The sequence below is a fragment of the Colobus angolensis genome, unplaced genomic scaffold, assembly GCF_000951035.1.
Source record: "Colobus angolensis palliatus isolate OR3802 unplaced genomic scaffold, Cang.pa_1.0 Scaffold176, whole genome shotgun sequence".
NCBI classification, from domain to species: domain Eukaryota; kingdom Metazoa; phylum Chordata; class Mammalia; order Primates; family Cercopithecidae; genus Colobus; species Colobus angolensis.
This window is the reverse complement of record NW_012114888.1, coordinates 3,826,446-3,845,123: the sequence shown is the minus strand read 5'-3', so window position 1 is coordinate 3,845,123 and position 18,678 is coordinate 3,826,446. Positions and strand designations below refer to the sequence as shown.

Here is an 18,678-nt window from a genome sequence, read left to right as displayed (position 1 = left end):
AAAAAAAACCAAACAAAACAAAACAAAAAACTGTGTACCTTATTCTAGATATGTTATGCCTCCATAAAAAAGAAAAACTTCAACTAAGTGTATCTTACCACAATTTTTAAAAAAAGAAAAAACTCAGACCAAACCAAAAATGATCCCTATCCAGGCCCTGAGGACTCGGCAGAAAACAAGACAGAGGCTGGATACAGCGGCTCACACATGTAATGCCAGCACTTTCGGAGGCTGAGGTAGGTGGATCACTTGAGCCCAGGAGTTTGCAAACCAGCCTGGTCAATGTAACAGGCGCGCGTGCGTGCACACACACTTCCCAGGAGCTGAAGGTTGCAGTGAGCTATGATTGTGCCAATGCACCTCAGCCTGAGTGAAATAGCAAAAATAAAATAGCAAACAAGACAGAGGTTCTGGCCTCTGAGAGTTCCTAGGACAGTTCGCAGTCATTAGCGAGGTGGTTTGGGGTGTACAGATGTGAGATTCCAGCTATGCCATGTATTACCTAGTTTGGTGATTTCAGGCACACAGGATAACATCTTTACCTCTGTGCCTCATCTCTAAAACAGATGTTACAACAGTGATACCTACTTCATGGGGTTGCTAGGAAGAAATGAGCAAATACGTATATATTTAAAGCTTGGTTAAAACAGTGCCAGGCACACGGTAAATGCCAAGTGGTTCACAACTGTCCTGTGAGGTAGATGCTACTGTCATTCCCATTTTACAGAACAGGAATGTGAGGCACAGAGAGGTCACACATGACCTAGTAAGACTGTGGTGGGTGCACAAATACAAACATACCCACTCTGGAACTGCAGTGTCAGAAGGGAGAAAGTGACAGATGGAACTGGTTTTTTTTTTTCCCTTTCCCTATTTTGTTCCCACCCTCATACTCCTACTATTCTAAATGGTTTGGCCTCAAACACTGCACTAAGAATTATTCTGACAGCACAATGGTAATCCCTAGGTTCTGTTTCTTGGCCTAGGTGGTAGTCACTTGTGTGTTCACTTTGTAAAACTTCAGCTAGATCAAGCTTGTCTAACCTGTGGCCCATATGCGGCCCAGGATGACTTTGAATACTGCCCAACACAAATTTGTAAATTTTCTTAAGACATTATGAGATTTATGCACGGATCTTTTTTTTTTATTTTTATTTTTTCAGCTTATCAGCTATCGTTAATGTTAGTATATTTTACGTGTGACCCGAGATAATTCTTCCAATATGGCCCAGGGAAGCCAAATGATTGGACACCCCTGAGCTAGATAATATGTGCACTGTTCTGTAGGTACATGCACCATACACACAGAATCATCCTGACAAACCAGCTGTTAAACTCATTTTAAGTAACAGCTGGGGAGAACCTGAATATGGACTATTAAAGACAAATAAACAACTGGAAGAGATGGTAAGAATGATTGTTAATTTTGTTGAGCATGAAAGTGATGTTTCTGTTAGATAGAAGTAGTTCTCAATTGGGAGTGATGTGGCACCCCTGGGGACATCTGGCAATGTCTGGAGACATTTTAGATGTCATGATGGAGGGGGAGTGCTATTGACATAAGAAGTCAGGAATGCTGAGAAACATCCTACAGTGCACAGGGCATCCCCTCTCCCATGACAAAGAAATAACCAGCCCCAAATGTCAGTAGTGCTGAAGCTAAGAAACCCTGTTCTATAGCAACATATCCTCACTTGGCAGAGGCACTGAAATAGTAGGGAGAAAAGGCTGTAATGTCTGTGACACATTTAAGCACAAAGAAGAAAAATCTATATATATCTAAGAAGAAAATGTGGCAAAACATTAAGAATTGTTAAATTTAGGTGAGGAATGGTATTTGAGTATTCATCATAATATTCTTAATATTTGTCTATGTGTTGAAAAAAAATTCAAAGTAAAAGTGAAAAAAGAATGAGTCATTCTAGAAACCTAGGCTGCCTGGTGGGAAGAGAGGGAGGGAGGTTTGGAGAAAAGGTACATCTTACACTGAGGCATGCAACATCTGAAGGCAAGGCAAGCGCCTGGGGGCAGAGAGGCAGCGGCCTGGCCACATGCCCAGCCTCTTTCCCTTCTCCCACAGCTTATCACCTGCAGGGTGTGCTCGATGGCATTAGGGAAGTTCTTCAGGGTACAGATGGGGATAGACTTCTCAGGTGGGTCCTGGCTGGAACTGTACGACTCTGTCAGGAAGGGGATCACCACCTGCACGTTGCCTTTGGTGCCCAGTGTGCCTGACTCCAGCAGTGGCTTCCGGTAGTAGACGCAGCGGCGGTCCATGTACATGCCTGTGGGGAGGACAAAGCGACAGCCGGGAAAGGAACATTAGGAGAGGACAGGAAGATAGACACCCCTCTTGGTATATACACACAGAAACACACACAACTTTGCCCTTGACCACCTCACCCGCCTCCAAACTCACGGGCATCCACGTTGTCCAGGGCATTGGCCACGCCATCTAGGTTTTGGAAAAAATCGTCATCATAGATGCGCTCTGTGTCAGGACCCACACGGTTCTGGTGGCTTGTCACCCGGATATGTGGATTCATCCGGCGCACAGCTGCGGCGGCCGTGTCAGACTTTAACTTCTAAAGGGTTAAGAAAGTACAGTTCCAGGGTGGGGACGGGGGAACAGAGCTCACTTATCTGTGCATTCACCCAACAAACGTCTTTTTTTTTTTTTTGAGACAGGGTCTCTCTCCATCACACAGGCTGGAGTGCAGTGGCATGATCACAGCTCACTGCAGCCTCAACTTTCCAGGCTCCAGCCATCCTCCCACTTCAGCTTCCCAAGTAGCTGGGACCACAGGTGTGCACCATCATGCGTGGCTAATTTTTGTATTTTTGGTAGAGACAGGGTTCTGTCATGCTGCCCAGGCTGGTCTTGAACTCCTGAGCTCAAAGACCTCGGCCCCACGAAGAGCTGGGATTACAGCCGTGAGGCACCACACCTGGCCCAAACATCTATAAAGGGTTGCCTGCCTGAGATGGATTTACTTAATGCTGGGGAAGACCCAGGCCCTGAGTTAGGAGGCTAGCAGGAGAGACGGTCTGTGACAATGCCACATGGCCAGGATGATGACGCATGTGGCAGGGGATCAGTGGAAAGGGAAGCTGTGGACAGGAACAGACTGGAGACAATGGGCCAGACATCTGTTCTTTCATCTAACACCTACTATTTTTTCAGGTAATAGCACCCAGGATTGATGTAGACTCCCCCAGCCAGCACCAGGATGCTAGCACACAGACAAGCAGGATCCTTTCAAAGCCCAAGGTGGGCCACGTCCCTCCTCTGCTCAGAATCCTCCCCTGGATCCCACCTCCACTTACCGTAAAATGAGTTGGCTCCCTGACCCTCCCACATCAGGATCTTTGAGTGGGCTCTTCCGCAGCAGAGGGCGCTCTAGTCCCTCATATCCTTGAGGTCTCTGCAAAACTCAGGCCTTCCTTAACCACTGTCATCAATACTACAAACCATTCTCCCTGACACCCTGACTTCCTTTGTCTGGTTTTTGTTGTTTTCTTTGAGGAGCACTCATCACCAACATTAACTATATACCTCACGATCGTATTGTGTCTATTGTTTGCTGTCCGTTCCCCTCCCGCTTCAGGAATCTTGTTTTATTCCTTGGTATATCCCCAATACCTAAAACAGTACCTCAGTAACTATTTGGTGAATAAATGAAATGAATGAAAGGGGGAATAAATCCTGGGTAAGCAAAAATGACATTGTTCCCTACAGAAGGCTTCTCAGAGATCCCTGCATAACCAACCCAGTTTCCATATGGACAGAGAAGTGTAAGCCTAGGAAACTGAAACTGCAACCCTTGGAAAGGCCTGCTTCCAAGGTCCACCCTTGGCTGGAGTCTGGGAACTTGGAATTCGGGAAGAATCCCACCACTCCCTACCTGATATCAGTGGTTCACTGTGCCTAAACTGTTCTTACAAACAATACAGTTTATGCTAAACACCTTTCCTTCTGGGAGTCTGGAAATTTTGGTATGTGCCAGGAAGGGGGCGCCCACATGACCAGCGCTAAGTAAAAGAGATGGTGCTGAGTCTAACAAGCTTCCCTGATTGGCAACATTTCACCATAGTGCTGAGTCTAACAAGCTTCCCTGGTTGGCAACATTTCACATCTTGTTACACTTTGTTGCTGTTATTTCTGTAGTTACTGTTGCTACTGGGGAAATAAAGGCCGCCTTGTTTAACTCCCGCAGGGAGAAGACTCCTAGAAACTTGCACCCGGCTCCCCCAGACTTCAACCCACCAGCCTTTTCTCTTTGCTGATTTTGGTCTGTTTCCTTTTGCTGTAATAAATTGTAGCCACAAGCACGACTATATGCTAAGTCCCATGAGTTCTCTTGGTGAATCGAGCTTGAGAGTGGTTTTGAGGACCCCAGACACACCGTCCCAACCAGCACTAAGAGGTCAAGGCAAAAAAAAAAAACCAAAAAAACAAGATACAGAAGCTGGGAAAGGCTTCTGGCCGAGGTGGAAAGATCTCTGACAGAAAGAATGGGCACAAGAAAAAGGAGGGGCGAGGTGAGGTGGCTCACGCCTGTAATCCCAGCACTTCGGGAGGCTGAAGCAGGCGGATCACCTGAGGTCGGGAATTCAAGACCAGCCTGACCAACATGGAGAGACCCTGTCTCTACTTAAAAAGCAAAATTAGCCGGGCATGGTGGCGCATGCCTGTAATCCCAGCTACTCAGGGGGCTGAGGCAGGAGAAGCGCTTGAACCCAGGAGGCAGAGGTTGCGGTGGGCCAGAGATCACGCCACTGCACTCCAGCCTGGGCAACAAGAGCGAAACTCTGTCTCAAGAAAAAAAAAAAAGAAAGAAAAAGGAGGAAAGTGAGATGACAAAGCCCCACCTCCTACCCTACTCACCGTGACATCCCAGGGCCGGAAAAGAAACTGTCGATTCAGATTTGACTTCTCAATGGTGTCCATGTCTGTAACGATGATTTCTCCACCCTCCCTGCAGCCCAGCCCAATCATGGCAAAGTTCTTGAGCAGCTCACAGCCAATGGCCCCCGCACCCACCTAAGAGGCAACCAAGAAGACAGGCAGAGGCTGGTCAGGGTGATGCAGGTTAGTGTGAGGCTACCCATCACCCCTCACTCCCCTGAGATGGGAAGAGGGGCTAACACCACATCTTCAGGTTCCAGGACTCTAAGAAATGACACACAGTCATGTGAGGAAGGAGGCACCAGAGCGGGAAACGAGGGATGCACTGGGCTTCCCTTCAAGATAAGGAGAATGGCAAAGGGAATGCCCCACAGGTTGCATTGAAATGCTGAAGGAAGCCCCAGGGCAGATGGTCAGAGGCCAAGGTGAAGGGAGCAGGCATCCAAGGGGACCACTCACCAGGAAATACTTCTGCTTGCCCAGCTTCTCTTGCAGGTCTGAGCCAAACACAGCCACTTGCCCATCATAACGGTTCTGGCGCTAAGGAATGCAAAGGGAGGAGGGTCAGAGAGAGGCCTCCCCAGAAATGCCCCCAATGATGCCCTCCCCACAGGTCCCACCCACATACTGGGAGGCACTTGTCCTCCGTGAGGGCCTCTTTGTCCTCAGGGAGACACTCAAGGGCATCAAAGTATAGCCACTGCATGATGGGCATGAACTTCCCGGAGCAGGCCTGGAGAGGGGAAGGGAGAGAGGGGATGGTCAGTGGTTAACAGGGGCCTGACACAGAGAGCAAGTGATGGAGTCAGGGAGGCACCTGGCCCACCCCAATCCTGCCTCTCCCAACCCATGCTGACTTTCATGACTTCCTGGGCAGCCAGGCCCCCAATGAAGGCGTTTATGGGTGCCAGATCCCCAGCAGCAACATATGCCAACTTCCGGATGAGGTCCTCGTCCAGGTTCTCTTGCTGCACTGCTGGCAGGGCTCGAGCATTCACAGCCTGTGCTAAGGCCACCAGTTTTGTTGCATCCTTCTGGTGGGCCAGAAAGAACCAAAAGAAGATCTGTCAGGCCACAATGAGGGCAGGGAGTGTGGACAGGCAGAAGCATGGTGGGCCTTCAGTGCCAGGAATGTCTGCATTGGCTGGCTCGCCCACCCACCCACCTCATTGCGGGGCCGAGGTGGCCGGCCATGCTGAGCACAGAACCGGTGCAGGGCCTGGAAGCCAATGTGCAGCTGGGCAGGGTGAGAAAACTTGGCGAAGTCCGTCATCACAAAGTCAGGTTCTGCCAGTGAGGCCACCAAGGATTTCTGTGGCGGGGGAAGGGGGAGGTCATCAGAACCAGAAGAGAGGAATGGAGAACTCGGGAATGCCTAGAACTATCCCACATAGCCCACTGTTCCCACTGACACACTCACAAAGCTAATCTTCTTAGGTACTTTGACCTGACTGACGATGCCTCCACGGATATAGTCGGAGAAGTTGGAGGTGTCACAGATGCTAAAGGTATAAGGACCTACAGAGGGCAGGAAGAGAGCTATCAGTCTACCCATTCTCCCTAAAATCCACAATCCCTGCAAGATAAGGAACCTCCTGCCCCGACTCAGCTCAGACATCAGACGCCATCTCCCCTCTGCTCCAGGCTCCACATGGACATCAGAAACCATCTCTCCTGTGCCCCAGACTCAGCTCAGACCCCGTGAGACCCTGTGTCCCTGGCTCCAAGTCTACACGGGAAGACCTTATCTGCTTCCCATCCAAATCAGCTCACACACAAGTAGATCCTCTGATCTGCCCTGGTCAAACACCAGAGACCTTTTCCCCCTCAGCTCAGATATCAGGGACACATTCTCCCAGGAATAGCTCGAACACAACACCTCTCCCCCATGCCCACCGGCTCTTATTGGACCCCACGGGATTCTGTCTGTAGTTCATCTTAAACAATAGGATGTGTCTCCCCAGTCTGAACCAAGGGCCATGTCTCCTCCCTTCAACTCCCCAGCCAGAACCCAGGAACATATCTCCTAGCTCCCCTCTGCTTCCCCCATGGTCCCAGCTCACCCAGGACTTTGATCTCCATGGGCTGATTTCCGTTGAGTTCAACCATGCCCTGTACTTCTGAAAAGGAGACAAAGTCCCCACTTTCAAACCCGTGTCGGGCCTCATCCAGGCAGGTAACCACACCAGGGTTGTCCTGGTTAAAGGAAGAGTGAGTCTCAGAAATACGCCCAGGGTACCAAGAGCAGACAGGAAGGACTACCACAGCCCACCTGCCCGCCAGGAACCCTAGGGCTGGTCTCCTTACCTTGGTAACCATAGAAACCATAGCACTGAGCGGCTGCTCCCCATTGGAATCTGTGAGGATCATTTCCTCTCCAAAGTCACAGAAGAGCTGCCTGTAGAGGGAAGCAATAGGGCTGATGCCCATGTCCCATGCACAAACAGGCCCCACAGGTCCCTCAAGATGTAGTGAAAACTTGCTGAGCAAACTCAGCCTATCACTGCTGGGATGTAAGATGGTACTTGTGCCACATAGGGAGAGATGAACACAAAGAACCCAAAATCTGGGTAGCTGAGGAGGGACGAGGGCAGGGAGAGCCTAGAGGTCTTGGCCTGGGCCTGGTAGGAGTTGGAGGAAAAGGGGACAGGGAGGGGGGTGGGCCGCCACTCACCCAAAGAGGCCCCTTGTGTCTGCCACCACCAGCTTGATGCCACGGCTGTGACAGAACTCACCCACTCGCAGCTGGTCCTCCAGGGGGGTGTTGGTGAGCACCACCACCTGCAGAGAGATGGAGGCTCAGGCCCAGCATTGGGGTGAAGGGGAGAAAATGGTGGAGGGCTGATGTGAAGGACTCAGGCAGCCCTCAAGGCAGACACATCCAGGCTTTGCTGGGTCAGCCTCTTTCACAAACACACAGCACCTACTGTGCATCAGACTCTGTGGGGGTCAAAAATGAACTCCTGGACTATACCAGGAAAGGTGAAGAGGTAGCTGGGAGGACGGAGTTTGGAGAAGAGCTGACTCATTTATTTGACAAACACCCGCTGCTGTCTGCCTGCCATGTCCTGTGAGACACTGGAGTAAAACTGTCTCCAGCCAAAGTCTGAGCTCACTCCTACCACACCCACCTGTTTCCAATTCCCAAGACAATGCCTGCTCCGCATGATCTTTGGGATTTTGCTCTCTGCCTGAATGTCCATCCTTCCCCACCAGGGTGAGCTCCTACTCCTCCATCCGGATTTAGCTGCAGTGCCCTGGCAACCTGGGATACCCCAGGGCCGACTCTCAGCTTCCAGAGCACCTCTTTGTGGCCTGGACTTTTTAGTTAACAAACACCCATCCAGTTCTTATGTGCCAGCTGCAATTCCACGTGTTTAACCCTCACAAAAAGTGGTAGCAGTGCTGCTACCACGCACTGACTACAAACAGGAAAACTAAGGTACAGGAGATGAAGCAACCTGCTTGAAGTCACACTACCAAGGCTGGAGGCCTGCAGCAAGGCAGTATGGCTCCCTCCACAGTCTGTGGCCACAACCACTATGCCGGACTGTCTGTACACATCTTCCCCACTTGAAAAGGCAGGGCCAGGCCGGGCGCGGTGGCTCACACCTGTAATCCCAGCACTTTGGCAGGCCGAGGCAGGCGGATTACAATGTCAGGAGATCGAGACCACCTTGGCTAACATGGTGAAACCCCGTCTCTACTAAGAATACAAAAAAAAAAAAAAAAAAAAATTAGCCAGGTGTGGTGGCGGGTGCCTGTAGTCCCAGCTACTCAGGAGGCTGAGGCAGGAGAATGGCGTAAACCCGGGAGGCGGAGCTTGCAGTGAGCCGAGATCGTGCCACTGCATTCCAGCCTGGGCGACAGAGCGAGACTCCGTCTCAATAAAAGAACAGAACAGAACAGAAAAGAAAAGGCAGGGCCAGGGGCTAACTGCTGCCTGCATACTCTAGTCCCCCAGCACAAAACCTAGGATTCAGGCCGACCCATTAAATCAATATTGAACACCACTGAACAAACCAGAGATGGGCTCTGAGAGAACTGGGCAGAAGGCTGGGTGGTACCCCCAAGATACCTGGAAACCACGAAGGAAGTCCTCAACGAGGGGTCCAGTGTAGGCAGTGACAGGCACATAGCTGTTGAGCTCAGCGAGGTGGGGCTGTGATACCTCGGCCCGGTTTTTACCAATGTCCTCCTCCCGCAGGTAGAACTGTAAGGGTGTACAGTAGGGAAAAAGGTGAAATGGCTGAGGCACCGGGAACGGTGGTGCCTCAGGAAGGGGGAAAGGGGGAAGGGTGCTAGGAAGAGGTACCTGGGAGGAAAGATCAGCCCACTGGGCAGTGCCCTGGTCATGTAGGGTGACAGCCTTGACCCCACCAAGGATGATGTTCTTAGCGATCTCCACGCCCAGGCCCCGCAGGCCTGATACCAGGACACTGGATGTCTGGAGCCGCTTCATTGCCTCATGGCCCAACACATACCTGCCAGGTTAGGGGGTACTCTAGGTCAGGGCCTGCCCCACCCAACCCTATCCTCTCAATGTCCCATTCCACACCCCTCGGCCCAGCCTTGGCCCCACTTACAGCTGCCGGGAGTAAAGGCCCTCGTCTATGTCTGCTTCACTGCCGTTCTTGGCCATTCCCTAGGGATAGAGGGAAAGAACAAGTTCAGGGAGACACACAGGAGTAGAGCATAGATAGACAGACAGTGATACAGAAGACTTTCCCACCCACCACTTTGTCTGCCAGTCTCCAGGGAGAGGACACTCACGTTGGTTGGTACCGAGGGCACTTCGGACAACACGGACTGGGCAAGAGAACAGTTAGAACCCGGCTTTGGATCAGGCCCGGACACGCGACGTTTCTTGGACAGCGGCGAGCTGGACATCTGGAGAAAAAAAAGAAGGACAGAAGTGACCCTGGGGCACATGGGTACCGTTTTTCTGTTTGTTAGTAGCAACTGTGGGGGAAGGGAAGACAAGTATTAGTACCCCAATTTTACAGCAAAAAGGGGACAGGCACAGAAAGGTGAGGACTTGCCCAGGGTAACACAGTGGTCAGAGCTAAGATCTGAACCCAGGTGGTCTGATTTGCAAATCCACACTGCTGACCACTAAGCCATTTGCTTCTTCTCAACACAGGACAATGAGGGAGAGACTCCAACCCTGGAGTGAAAGGAATGACAAGAATGTACTTGTGTAGAGGTCAGGGGAAGGATGTGGATTCAGGACAGACCTGGTTTCAAATCTTGAGCCTGCCACTAACAGTAATAATTAACCACCGTGGGCCTCAGTTTTCTCACCTGTGAAACAGGGGTGATAATACCACTTACCTTCCCCATGGGGTTATCGAGATGATAAATAACACAGAGCACAGAACCTGGCACAGAGTAGCTAGGCAGTAACAAGCAGCCATTCTCCTCTCCCTTAATCCCAGGGATGGCGGCGGGAGGGGGGAGTGCAGGAGGGAAGTGAGGCTTGGACATCCATCAGGGTGGCATGATGGCAGGAGCAGTAACTTGCTGAGAACCCAGTCCCCAGAGGGGCTCAGGGAGGGAAGTTTTATAAAGCCCAACCCTGCCCCCAGCTTTGGGAAAACCGACATGGACCAATAAAAGAGGTTGCAGAAAGGGAGAAAACAAACACATCCCAAGCCTCATCTGCATGTGGACTCCCTTAAACAGGTTAACCACAATGATAAATGAGTATGAGACTTATTAGGAGTCCTCCCCGTGCCAGATGCCATAGTAAGCACTTCTCTAAGCCTTGCCTCACTGTGTCCTCAGGGCACTCCTGGGGGGTTTGGACTACTATCAATAATACCCCCCAACTTTAAAGTAAAGGAAAAAAATTCACTCATTGACGTTCGGTGACCAAGGTTCCCACATAGTAGCCGAGCTGGGGCCAGACCAGGATCTGCTGACTCTGGAGCCCAAGCTGCTTCCTCGTGTTATCACGTTTCATCCCCTCCACAACCCTGACCCAGCAAGGGAGAGTTTAGCGTCCTTGCTGGACAAATGAGAAAACGTGAGCTCACGCGGTGAAGTAACTCGCCCAGGGTCAACTGCTAGGTCCCAGAGACAGAACAATACAGCCTGCTGTGGAAGTGAAATCTGGTGGTGCGGGTGACTGGGTCCAGATGTTGGAGATGGGAGGACCCAGCGTCACTTCCCCTCACCCCCCCTCTAGGCACTGAGTCTTCTGTTCACACAAGTCCTCCTACACTGAGACTTTTATGACACTAAGTATCCCAATGTACCTAAGATTCCATCTTGGCACCTGTCACTAGCACCAACCACAATGACAAGAGCTCCCTACTATCTACCAAGAGCATACTGCGTGTCAATCAAAGAGGAAAGGGCTTTGTCTAATCTTAACAATCCCCATGACCCAGATAACCCTATGCCCAAATCACAAATGAGAAAACAAAGGCTCAGAGAACCCCATTCACTCGCCCAGAGGCATGCAGCTGGTGGGGGACTGTTTGCCAAACGCCCCCGGGCTCAGGGCCCAGTCCAGAGGACTAAGAAATGGGAGATGAGGGGAGGCAGGAGGCTGGTTGGAACCCCTGAGATAGCCAGGTGAATTGCTTGGAATGCTAAGAGCCAACCTGGGTAGCAAGAGACTTGGTGAGTTAGTAGAGACAAAGGTGAACCATATTTTCCATTTACTGACTCTCTGACTGACCTGGGGTAGAGATCTCATTTCCTCTGAGCCTCATTTTCTCCAAAAGCTGGGACAAACGAAACTGTCTTCAAGGGGCTGCTGGCAGGGTTAAAGAAGCCAAGGTCTGTGGTCAGAACTCACTGACCTGAGGATGTGAGTTCCTCCCTGGGCACCTGTAGTGGCCTCCATTACTTAGTTATCTCCTTGCCTTGTCATTGGTCAGTTTGTTTGGGACACGCCATTTCCTCACTCCGTATCTTAGAGATGATCCAGGTCCAGAGAGCACTTGAACTTCTAGACATTTCCCCTCTGGATCCCTAGTGCAGGCAGCAAGGTTCTAAGAAGTTTCAGATGATTGTTCAACTGGATTTCGACTGCAAAGGTTTGGAACAGCCCTGTCTCAAGGCAAGCAGGAGTCTGGGACAGAAGCTCTGGAGAGGAGCTAAAGATCCCCCACCCCCAGCAGAAAAACAATCTATACCCTTCCTCCCTCAACATTTGCTCAGGCCCCCACTATAACATACACACTGTGAACTGTTTGGCAAAGCTGAGCTGCGGCTTAGCTTCTAAACATACCTGAGTCTCCAAACTGAAGATTTTCAAGTGTAAGCATTCTCTATTCTCAAACCAGAGGGTTTGAGGGAGGAGTCTTGGAGGTGTGAGAGGAGGCAGGTTAGCAGGATGGAGAAGCTAGGGTATAGAGAAGAGGGGCTGGAGCATGTCAAGCTTTCCGGGAGGGGTTAACTGAGAAGTCCATGGGAACGTGAGAGGAAAATCAGTAAGTGGGTGTCTAAGAGCAAGGAAGCTCTGAGGCAAATGGGAAAGGAGATGTTACAAGTCCTGGGAGGGAAGGGACTAGGCTAGGGTATTAGGAAAAGACTCAAATTTCGGATCTCTGGAAAAGGATCTTTTGGAGAAAGGCTGAAAAATTGCAGTGGAGGCCCCCAGAGGCTGCAAAGAGGTAGGAGGACAGTTGCTGGGCCCCATGGAAGCTGCAAAGGGAATGGGTGGGGGATTCTAGAGTCTGAGGAGGCAGCAGGAAGACGTTGGGGTCTGGGGGGAGGGGTAGTCTCCATCAGGAGGATGTTGAGGCTCTGGAGGTCTCTGGAGACAGATGCTGGTAGCAGAGAGAAATCTTCAACCAAAAATAATAGATAGGGACATGCAAGAGGAGAGCTGTATCTGACATTCCTACTACAGAGTCCCAGGAGGCTGTGAGGGTGGATGGTGAGGGGCTGGGAGAGGTTTCTAATGGAACACAAAGGCCCTGTGTCAATCTCTGACAGGACATGCTAGGTATCACAGCTGCTCTGAGGGGGTGGAAAAGGGAAGCTGGGCCCAGATAGTTCAGGCCTTAAAAAGGTTAGCAAGCAAACATCGGCTAGGTCCCCAAATGGGGTTGGGTTTCTCTGACCAATTATGTAGGACCCCATGGAGGCGCTGAAGGTAGATGCTAAGAAGAGGGTTTTCTACTGCGGTAGAAAACAAGAGGGCCATGGCCGGGCACAGTGACTCACGCCTGTAATCCCAGCACTTTTGGAGGCCGAGGCGGTGGATCACCTGAGGTCAGGAGTTCGAGACCAGCCTGGGCAATATGGTGAAACCCCATCTCTACTAAAAATACAAAAATTTAGCCAGGCGTGGTGGTGCATGCCTGTAATCCCAGCCACTCGGGAGGCTGAGGCAGGAGAATCGCTTGAACCAGGGAGGTGGAGGTTGCAGTGAACAGAGATGGCGCCACTGCACTCCAGCCTGGACGACACAGTGAAACAACTCCGTCTTAAAAAAAAAAAAAAAAAAGAAAAGAAAAAGAGAAAGAAAAAAGAAAACAAGAGGGTCTGTGGGTGGAAGGGACATCTGACAATGATCCTGGGGTCCAAGGAGTCTGAAAGCAGAAGCTGAAAACCCCTGACTGCAGACATTAGGGACCTTGAAAGTATCTGAGGGCAGATTCTGAGGCCTGATGTGAAGATAAGGGATCTTTGAAAAAAGCAGCTAGAACCCAGGTTGTCTTTTGAAGGCAGAGGCTGGGTCTAGGGTGGGGTAGGGGAGGCGAGTCTCTGATGGAAGGGGCTAGAAGCCAAGCGGGACTGCAAGAGCAGATGCCCGCAGGGGCTCTTTGATGGAGGATTATGTATCCAAACAGTTCCTCCCTGGTATCTGGTGCACTGGAAGGTTCTGGGGGTTCAAGGTGTCTGATGGGGAAGATGCTGAGGCCTCTCAGTAGTCTCTGAATACTGGGAGTATGAAAAGCGAGAAATTCCGTAAAAGTAGAGAAAGTGTCAAAGGACGGAGTCTAGGAATTGAAGTCCCTCAAGGCAGATGCTAAGAGGGGTCTCTGAATAGAAATACTGGGCAGAGTCTCTGATGAAAGACGCTAGGGCCAGGGTGGGGTTAGGAGACCTGAGGTGCGGCGAAGAGGGTTCCCCGACACAAAGGCCAGGCCCAAATGGCCTTTCACAGGGTCTAGTACCCCTGGAAGCTCTGAGCGTGGCTAACATGTGTGTGGGATGGGGGGTCTGAAAGAAAATGCAAAAGAGGACTCTCTTACAGAGATAAAGAGCCTATGGACCCCTTCCAGGTCTAGCCTGTCTTGGAAGCCTTGACGGCAAATACTGAGAGGCTAGGAGGCGTCTCAAAGGAGATTCTGGGGCAAGTCTTTAATGACATTCAATGGTGAGAAGCTCTGATGAGTAATGCTGATCCCCGTAAATCTCTATTGGAGACTGGGGAGAGTTCTGATCTGAGATGCAAGGTTCGGGACGGAGTCAGGTCCCAGACTAGAGATGTTGGGCGGGAGTCTCTAAAAGCAGATCGTGGGGGTCCGACTCCAAGGTCAGATTTTGGAACTAGAGAGATCCGGGGTGGTCCTGGCTGGGGAAAGTCGGCCCCGCCCCAGGCTCTGCTCCCCCTCCCTACTCCGCTGATTCCTGGCGCCCGAGTCACCGCGGCCCGCCCCGACAGCAGCATGGCTCAGGCCCTTCCAGTGCCTCCCCGAAACCCCTGCCCCGGGCGAGGCGCAGTGAAAGGACGTTTTTTACCAATGCCGGTTCCCCGGGTCGCGCCGCCGCCAACTCCTCAAGGAGCCGAAGCCAAGCCCGGCCGCCACCCTCCTCCTTCTCCTCCTCCCCGCCGCCTGGGCCGCCTAGAATCGCCGCTGCCGCCTTCTCCTCCCCTGGCCGCTGTGGCTGTGGTTGTCCCTGCCACCTTTCAGCCGAGCCGCCGACACAAGATGGCGGCCACTGAGCCTGGGGCCGGAACAAAACCTTGGGCCCCACCTCCAGAAACCCGGATGCAAGCGGGCCGCACCTACTTATGAATCATGCATAAAGTTCCCGGTCCGGTTGCGATTCATTCGGTTAGAAGTGGAACAGTACCACCTGGTGGGCATTGTGGCAGTAACAACGAAATCAGGTAGAACAGAGGCCACGCCTCATGGAATGTGAATAATGAATGATTGCAGCCAGGCTGTCATGGAAGCGAAGAAAAACCATTAAGGTCACGCTTCCTGATTATAAGTTATGCATAAAGTTGAGTGGTTGGTAGACTAACAACCAGCAACCAGAAAGCAGATGTTAAAACATGGAAGTCACACACCTCCATTCATGAATAATGATGATCTTGCAGGGGCCCGGAATCCAAGGAGACCCAGGCCACAATTTACTCATGAATAATGCATGAGACCCAGTGGGTTGGAATAAAAGGGGCACGCCCACCTACTGCTGCACCTAATACACTATAAGCAGGGAAATGGGGCTACTGCAGAGAAAACACACTCTCCCAGGTTCTGAATAATGAATTATGCTGCTGCAGTAGCTCAACCTGGAAACTCAAGAGAGGTCAAGAAAGGTTCCACCCAATTTATGAATTATGCATAAGGCGAAGAAACACCCAAGACTGCCCTACCCAGCAAATAGGGATTACGATGCTATAGCCAAGGCAAAGTGAGCACGCCTTCCTGTTCATGAATAATGAAAGATGTCACTGCAGTGCCACCAGAAAACCCAGGGGAAGTGTTCTCTCTGCCCCCGCCTCCCCTCCCCACACCTCCCTCCATTCTCCCCGCCTCAGGAACAAGGGCTGCCTTGGTCCAATCAAACCCAAACTCATTACATGTCTTTGGCAGGTGCCTCAGTTTTCACAACTGTAAAATGAGGATAGTAACAGAGCCCATCCACCTCACAGAGATGTGTTATTATGAAAATCAGATCACGCCTGTAATCTCAGCACTTTGGGAGGCCGAGGCGAGTGGATCACCTGAGGTCAGGAATTCGAGACCAGTCTGGCCAAGATGGTGAAACCCTGTCTCTACTAAAAACACAAAAATTAGCTGGGCGTGGTGGCGGGCGCCTGTAATCCCAGCTACTGGGGAGGCTGAGGCAGGAGAATCCCTTGAACTCGGGAAGCAGAGGTTGCAGTCAGCCGAGATCGTGCCATTGCACTCCAGCTTGGGTGACAAGAGTGAAACTCCGTCTCAAAAAAGAAAATCAGAGAATATAAATTATGGGATGAGTCTTAGAACGTTGCTGGCACAAGGCACTGTTAAATTTTTAAATCATTGTATATTAATATAAAGGTAATATGTTAAGATATGTAAATATATATTTACATTAATATAAAATTAGTTATGAATACTCAGCCACAAGAGAAACCCCCAACTTGGGCCACTGCTTCCCCATCCATAAAATAGGAATAACAACAGCAACTTACCTTGCGATGGAGTTTAAATGAAGAAATAAGTAGAAAGAGCTTAGACCAATGTCTGGCACATATTAAGTGTTACATTAGTAGTAGTACTATTAAACGGCGGCGCGGGGGAGTGGGGAGGGGGGACATTATGGCATCTGGTTAAGACTACAGATTGCGGAACTAGACCCCAATTTGAATCCCGGCCCAGCCACTCACTGATTGTGTGACCTTAGGCAAATTACTTAGCCTTCCTGTGCCCCAGTTTCCTGATCTATAAAATGGGGGTAATAATAACCTACCTCCTAGGATTGTCGTGAAGATTAAATGCGCTAAGTAGCTAAACGAGTGTAAGCTAATCTTATGATTATCCTCCTACCCATTATTCAGGCTTACAAAACGATTTGCCAAAGATCACACAACTGGAAAGGATCGATGGGATTTGAATCCAGAGCCCCGGCTGATTATCTGAGATTACCAGGCCATAAGAAATGAACAATGTAGGAGGCCTCATCCCCTCGCTAGACGCCAGGTTTTAACTCTGGTACCTGTAAGGGAAAGCTAACCGCGGATCATGCAGATAAAGCTGCAAAAGCCACGCTCCTCAAGAATTAAGCACGGAACCCCTAGAAAAGCACTGAAAACTCAGAGTGCTACTTAACTTTTGCGAATCATCAATGAACTCACGTTTGCGCGGCAGACTTCGGAACGCCCCTTCAGCACGCTGATCCGCCCCTCGTGAATAACTCACAAGCCGATACCTTCCCTTCTGCGGACCAGGTGCGAAAGAGGCAAAAAACTGCCTCCTACCACAGCCCCACCTCCTTATGAATAATGAATAAAGCCCCGACCAAACGAAGGCCGGGTGGCGCCGCGTCGGCTCAGTAGAGCCGGGCTCCGGCGTCCCTTCCCCAGCCTGAGCTGGGAGGCTCCTCTCCCTAGAAACATCTGGGCCCCCGCCCGACGTGTCCAGTCTCGCAGTCCTGAGCCTCCAGGCGCGGGGAGGACCTCATCACAGAGCCAGGGGTCACAAAGGCCTGACACCTCCACTATGCCAAGTCGGTTCCGATTGTTCTCACTGTCACCAGGACCCGGTCCCGAAACAAGCCCTCCCCCAGTCCCGCCTTGACTTTAGTAACCTCAAACTTTGCTTCTCACCTTGAAGAATAACCCAAATCCTGCTCCACGGACAAGGGTGCCCATACACGGACCCTACGAATCTCCCCCAAACCCCTCAAACCCTGTCTCCGAGGGGTGCTCCCCAAAACAGACTCCCAAATCCCACCCCAGAGTCCCCAAACGGCACCCCCAAGGGTCTCCTCAAAAGCAGACGCCCACTAAATATCACCCCGGGCCTGGAGGCTCCAAATACGCCCATGAGGGGATCCCCAAAGTTGGGATTAGGGAAGCACCCTCCTCCAAATGCTGTCCAGAGGCTTGGGGGCACGGTGCTCCAGCTCACCCCCTGTGCCGGGCGGAAGCCTCGCCTTCCTGCCAAAGATGAGCTGAAGCCACGGGGCAACGGAAGAGCAAACCACCTCCGTCGTACAAGAGAAGCCAGAGTTTGCGCGGAGCTCGGAAGCGCGGGGCCTTGGAGAGCCCCGGGTCTGGGATGTACCACAGATGTTCTGCTAGAGGGGCGTCGGTCCTGCTCCCGCGTCGCTGGTGCCCATTTCAGACCCAGATGCCCCTACAGGTTGTGGTACGGCCCAAATGCGCGCGGCATGCTGGGGGTGGTAGTCCTGTCTGGCCAGTGCCTGGTGCACGTGGTGGGCATCAGCGTCCAGAATATGGGAAAATGTAAGCCTGGGCTATGGAATGCCGGAGCCGTGCTCTGTACGGTGGGAAAAAGAAACGAAATGTGTGGGTGCCTCCACATGGAAAGACACACCCATCCTACAGATGGGGAGACCGAGACTCAGGTGGCCAAAATAGTTCATTTGACATGGGCCAGGTGCTGGAAATTCTTCCTTGAGCTCATGGAGTTGACATTCTAGCAAGAGACACAGACCATAAACATAACAATAAGTGAAATTATAGTTTCACATACAAATCCGTATTATAATAGATATCTGTGACTACACACAGTACTATAAATTATGTATATACAATCATGTGCTGCATTACATTTCGGTCAACGGTCCTATAACACAGAAAATCTTACTGTTATCTTTTCCATGTTTACATATATTATCATAGTAGAGACGGGATTTCGCCATGTCGGCCAGACTGGACTCGAACTCCTGAGCTCAGGCGATATGGCCTGGCCTGCTCGGCCTCCCAAAGTGCTGGGATTACAGGCTTGAGCCGCCGCACCCGGCAAAATTCTTCAGCCTTTTAATAAATGGAGTCTTGGCCGGGCGCGGTAGCTCACGCCTATAATCCCATCACTTTGGCAGGCCGAGGCAGGATGATT

General features: G+C 51.1%; 1 protein-coding gene across 2 annotated transcripts in view; it reads right to left on the bottom strand.

Moving 5' to 3' along the window:
- Positions 1–17,977, bottom strand: part of UBA1 (ubiquitin-like modifier activating enzyme 1) — a 24,674-nt gene extending 6,697 nt beyond the window's left edge. Inside the window, exons 1-18 of one of the 2 annotated variants that reach the window (XM_011938704.1) lie at positions 14,618–14,804; positions 12,153–12,266; positions 10,244–10,336; positions 9,683–9,799; positions 9,496–9,554; positions 9,225–9,393; positions 8,988–9,122; positions 7,584–7,690; positions 7,217–7,307; positions 6,973–7,105; positions 6,330–6,427; positions 6,075–6,221; positions 5,767–5,943; positions 5,538–5,642; positions 5,369–5,449; positions 4,889–5,044; positions 2,420–2,585; positions 2,089–2,285 (exon numbers count right to left, since the gene is read on the bottom strand). In XM_011938704.1, coding sequence (XP_011794094.1) covers positions 2,089–2,285; positions 2,420–2,585; positions 4,889–5,044; positions 5,369–5,449; positions 5,538–5,642; positions 5,767–5,943; positions 6,075–6,221; positions 6,330–6,427; positions 6,973–7,105; positions 7,217–7,307; positions 7,584–7,690; positions 8,988–9,122; positions 9,225–9,393; positions 9,496–9,554; positions 9,683–9,799; positions 10,244–10,252 — 1,947 coding nt within the window. In that variant the 5' untranslated portion in view covers positions 10,253–10,336; positions 12,153–12,266; positions 14,618–14,804. Of the gene's footprint in view, positions 1–2,088; positions 2,286–2,419; positions 2,586–4,888; positions 5,045–5,368; positions 5,450–5,537; positions 5,643–5,766; positions 5,944–6,074; positions 6,222–6,329; positions 6,428–6,972; positions 7,106–7,216; positions 7,308–7,583; positions 7,691–8,987; positions 9,123–9,224; positions 9,394–9,495; positions 9,555–9,682; positions 9,800–10,243; positions 10,337–12,152; positions 12,267–14,617; positions 14,805–17,724 lie in introns of those variants that run through there. The other variant, XM_011938706.1, reaches the window with a different exon arrangement.
- Positions 17,978–18,678: the final 701 nt, after the last annotated feature.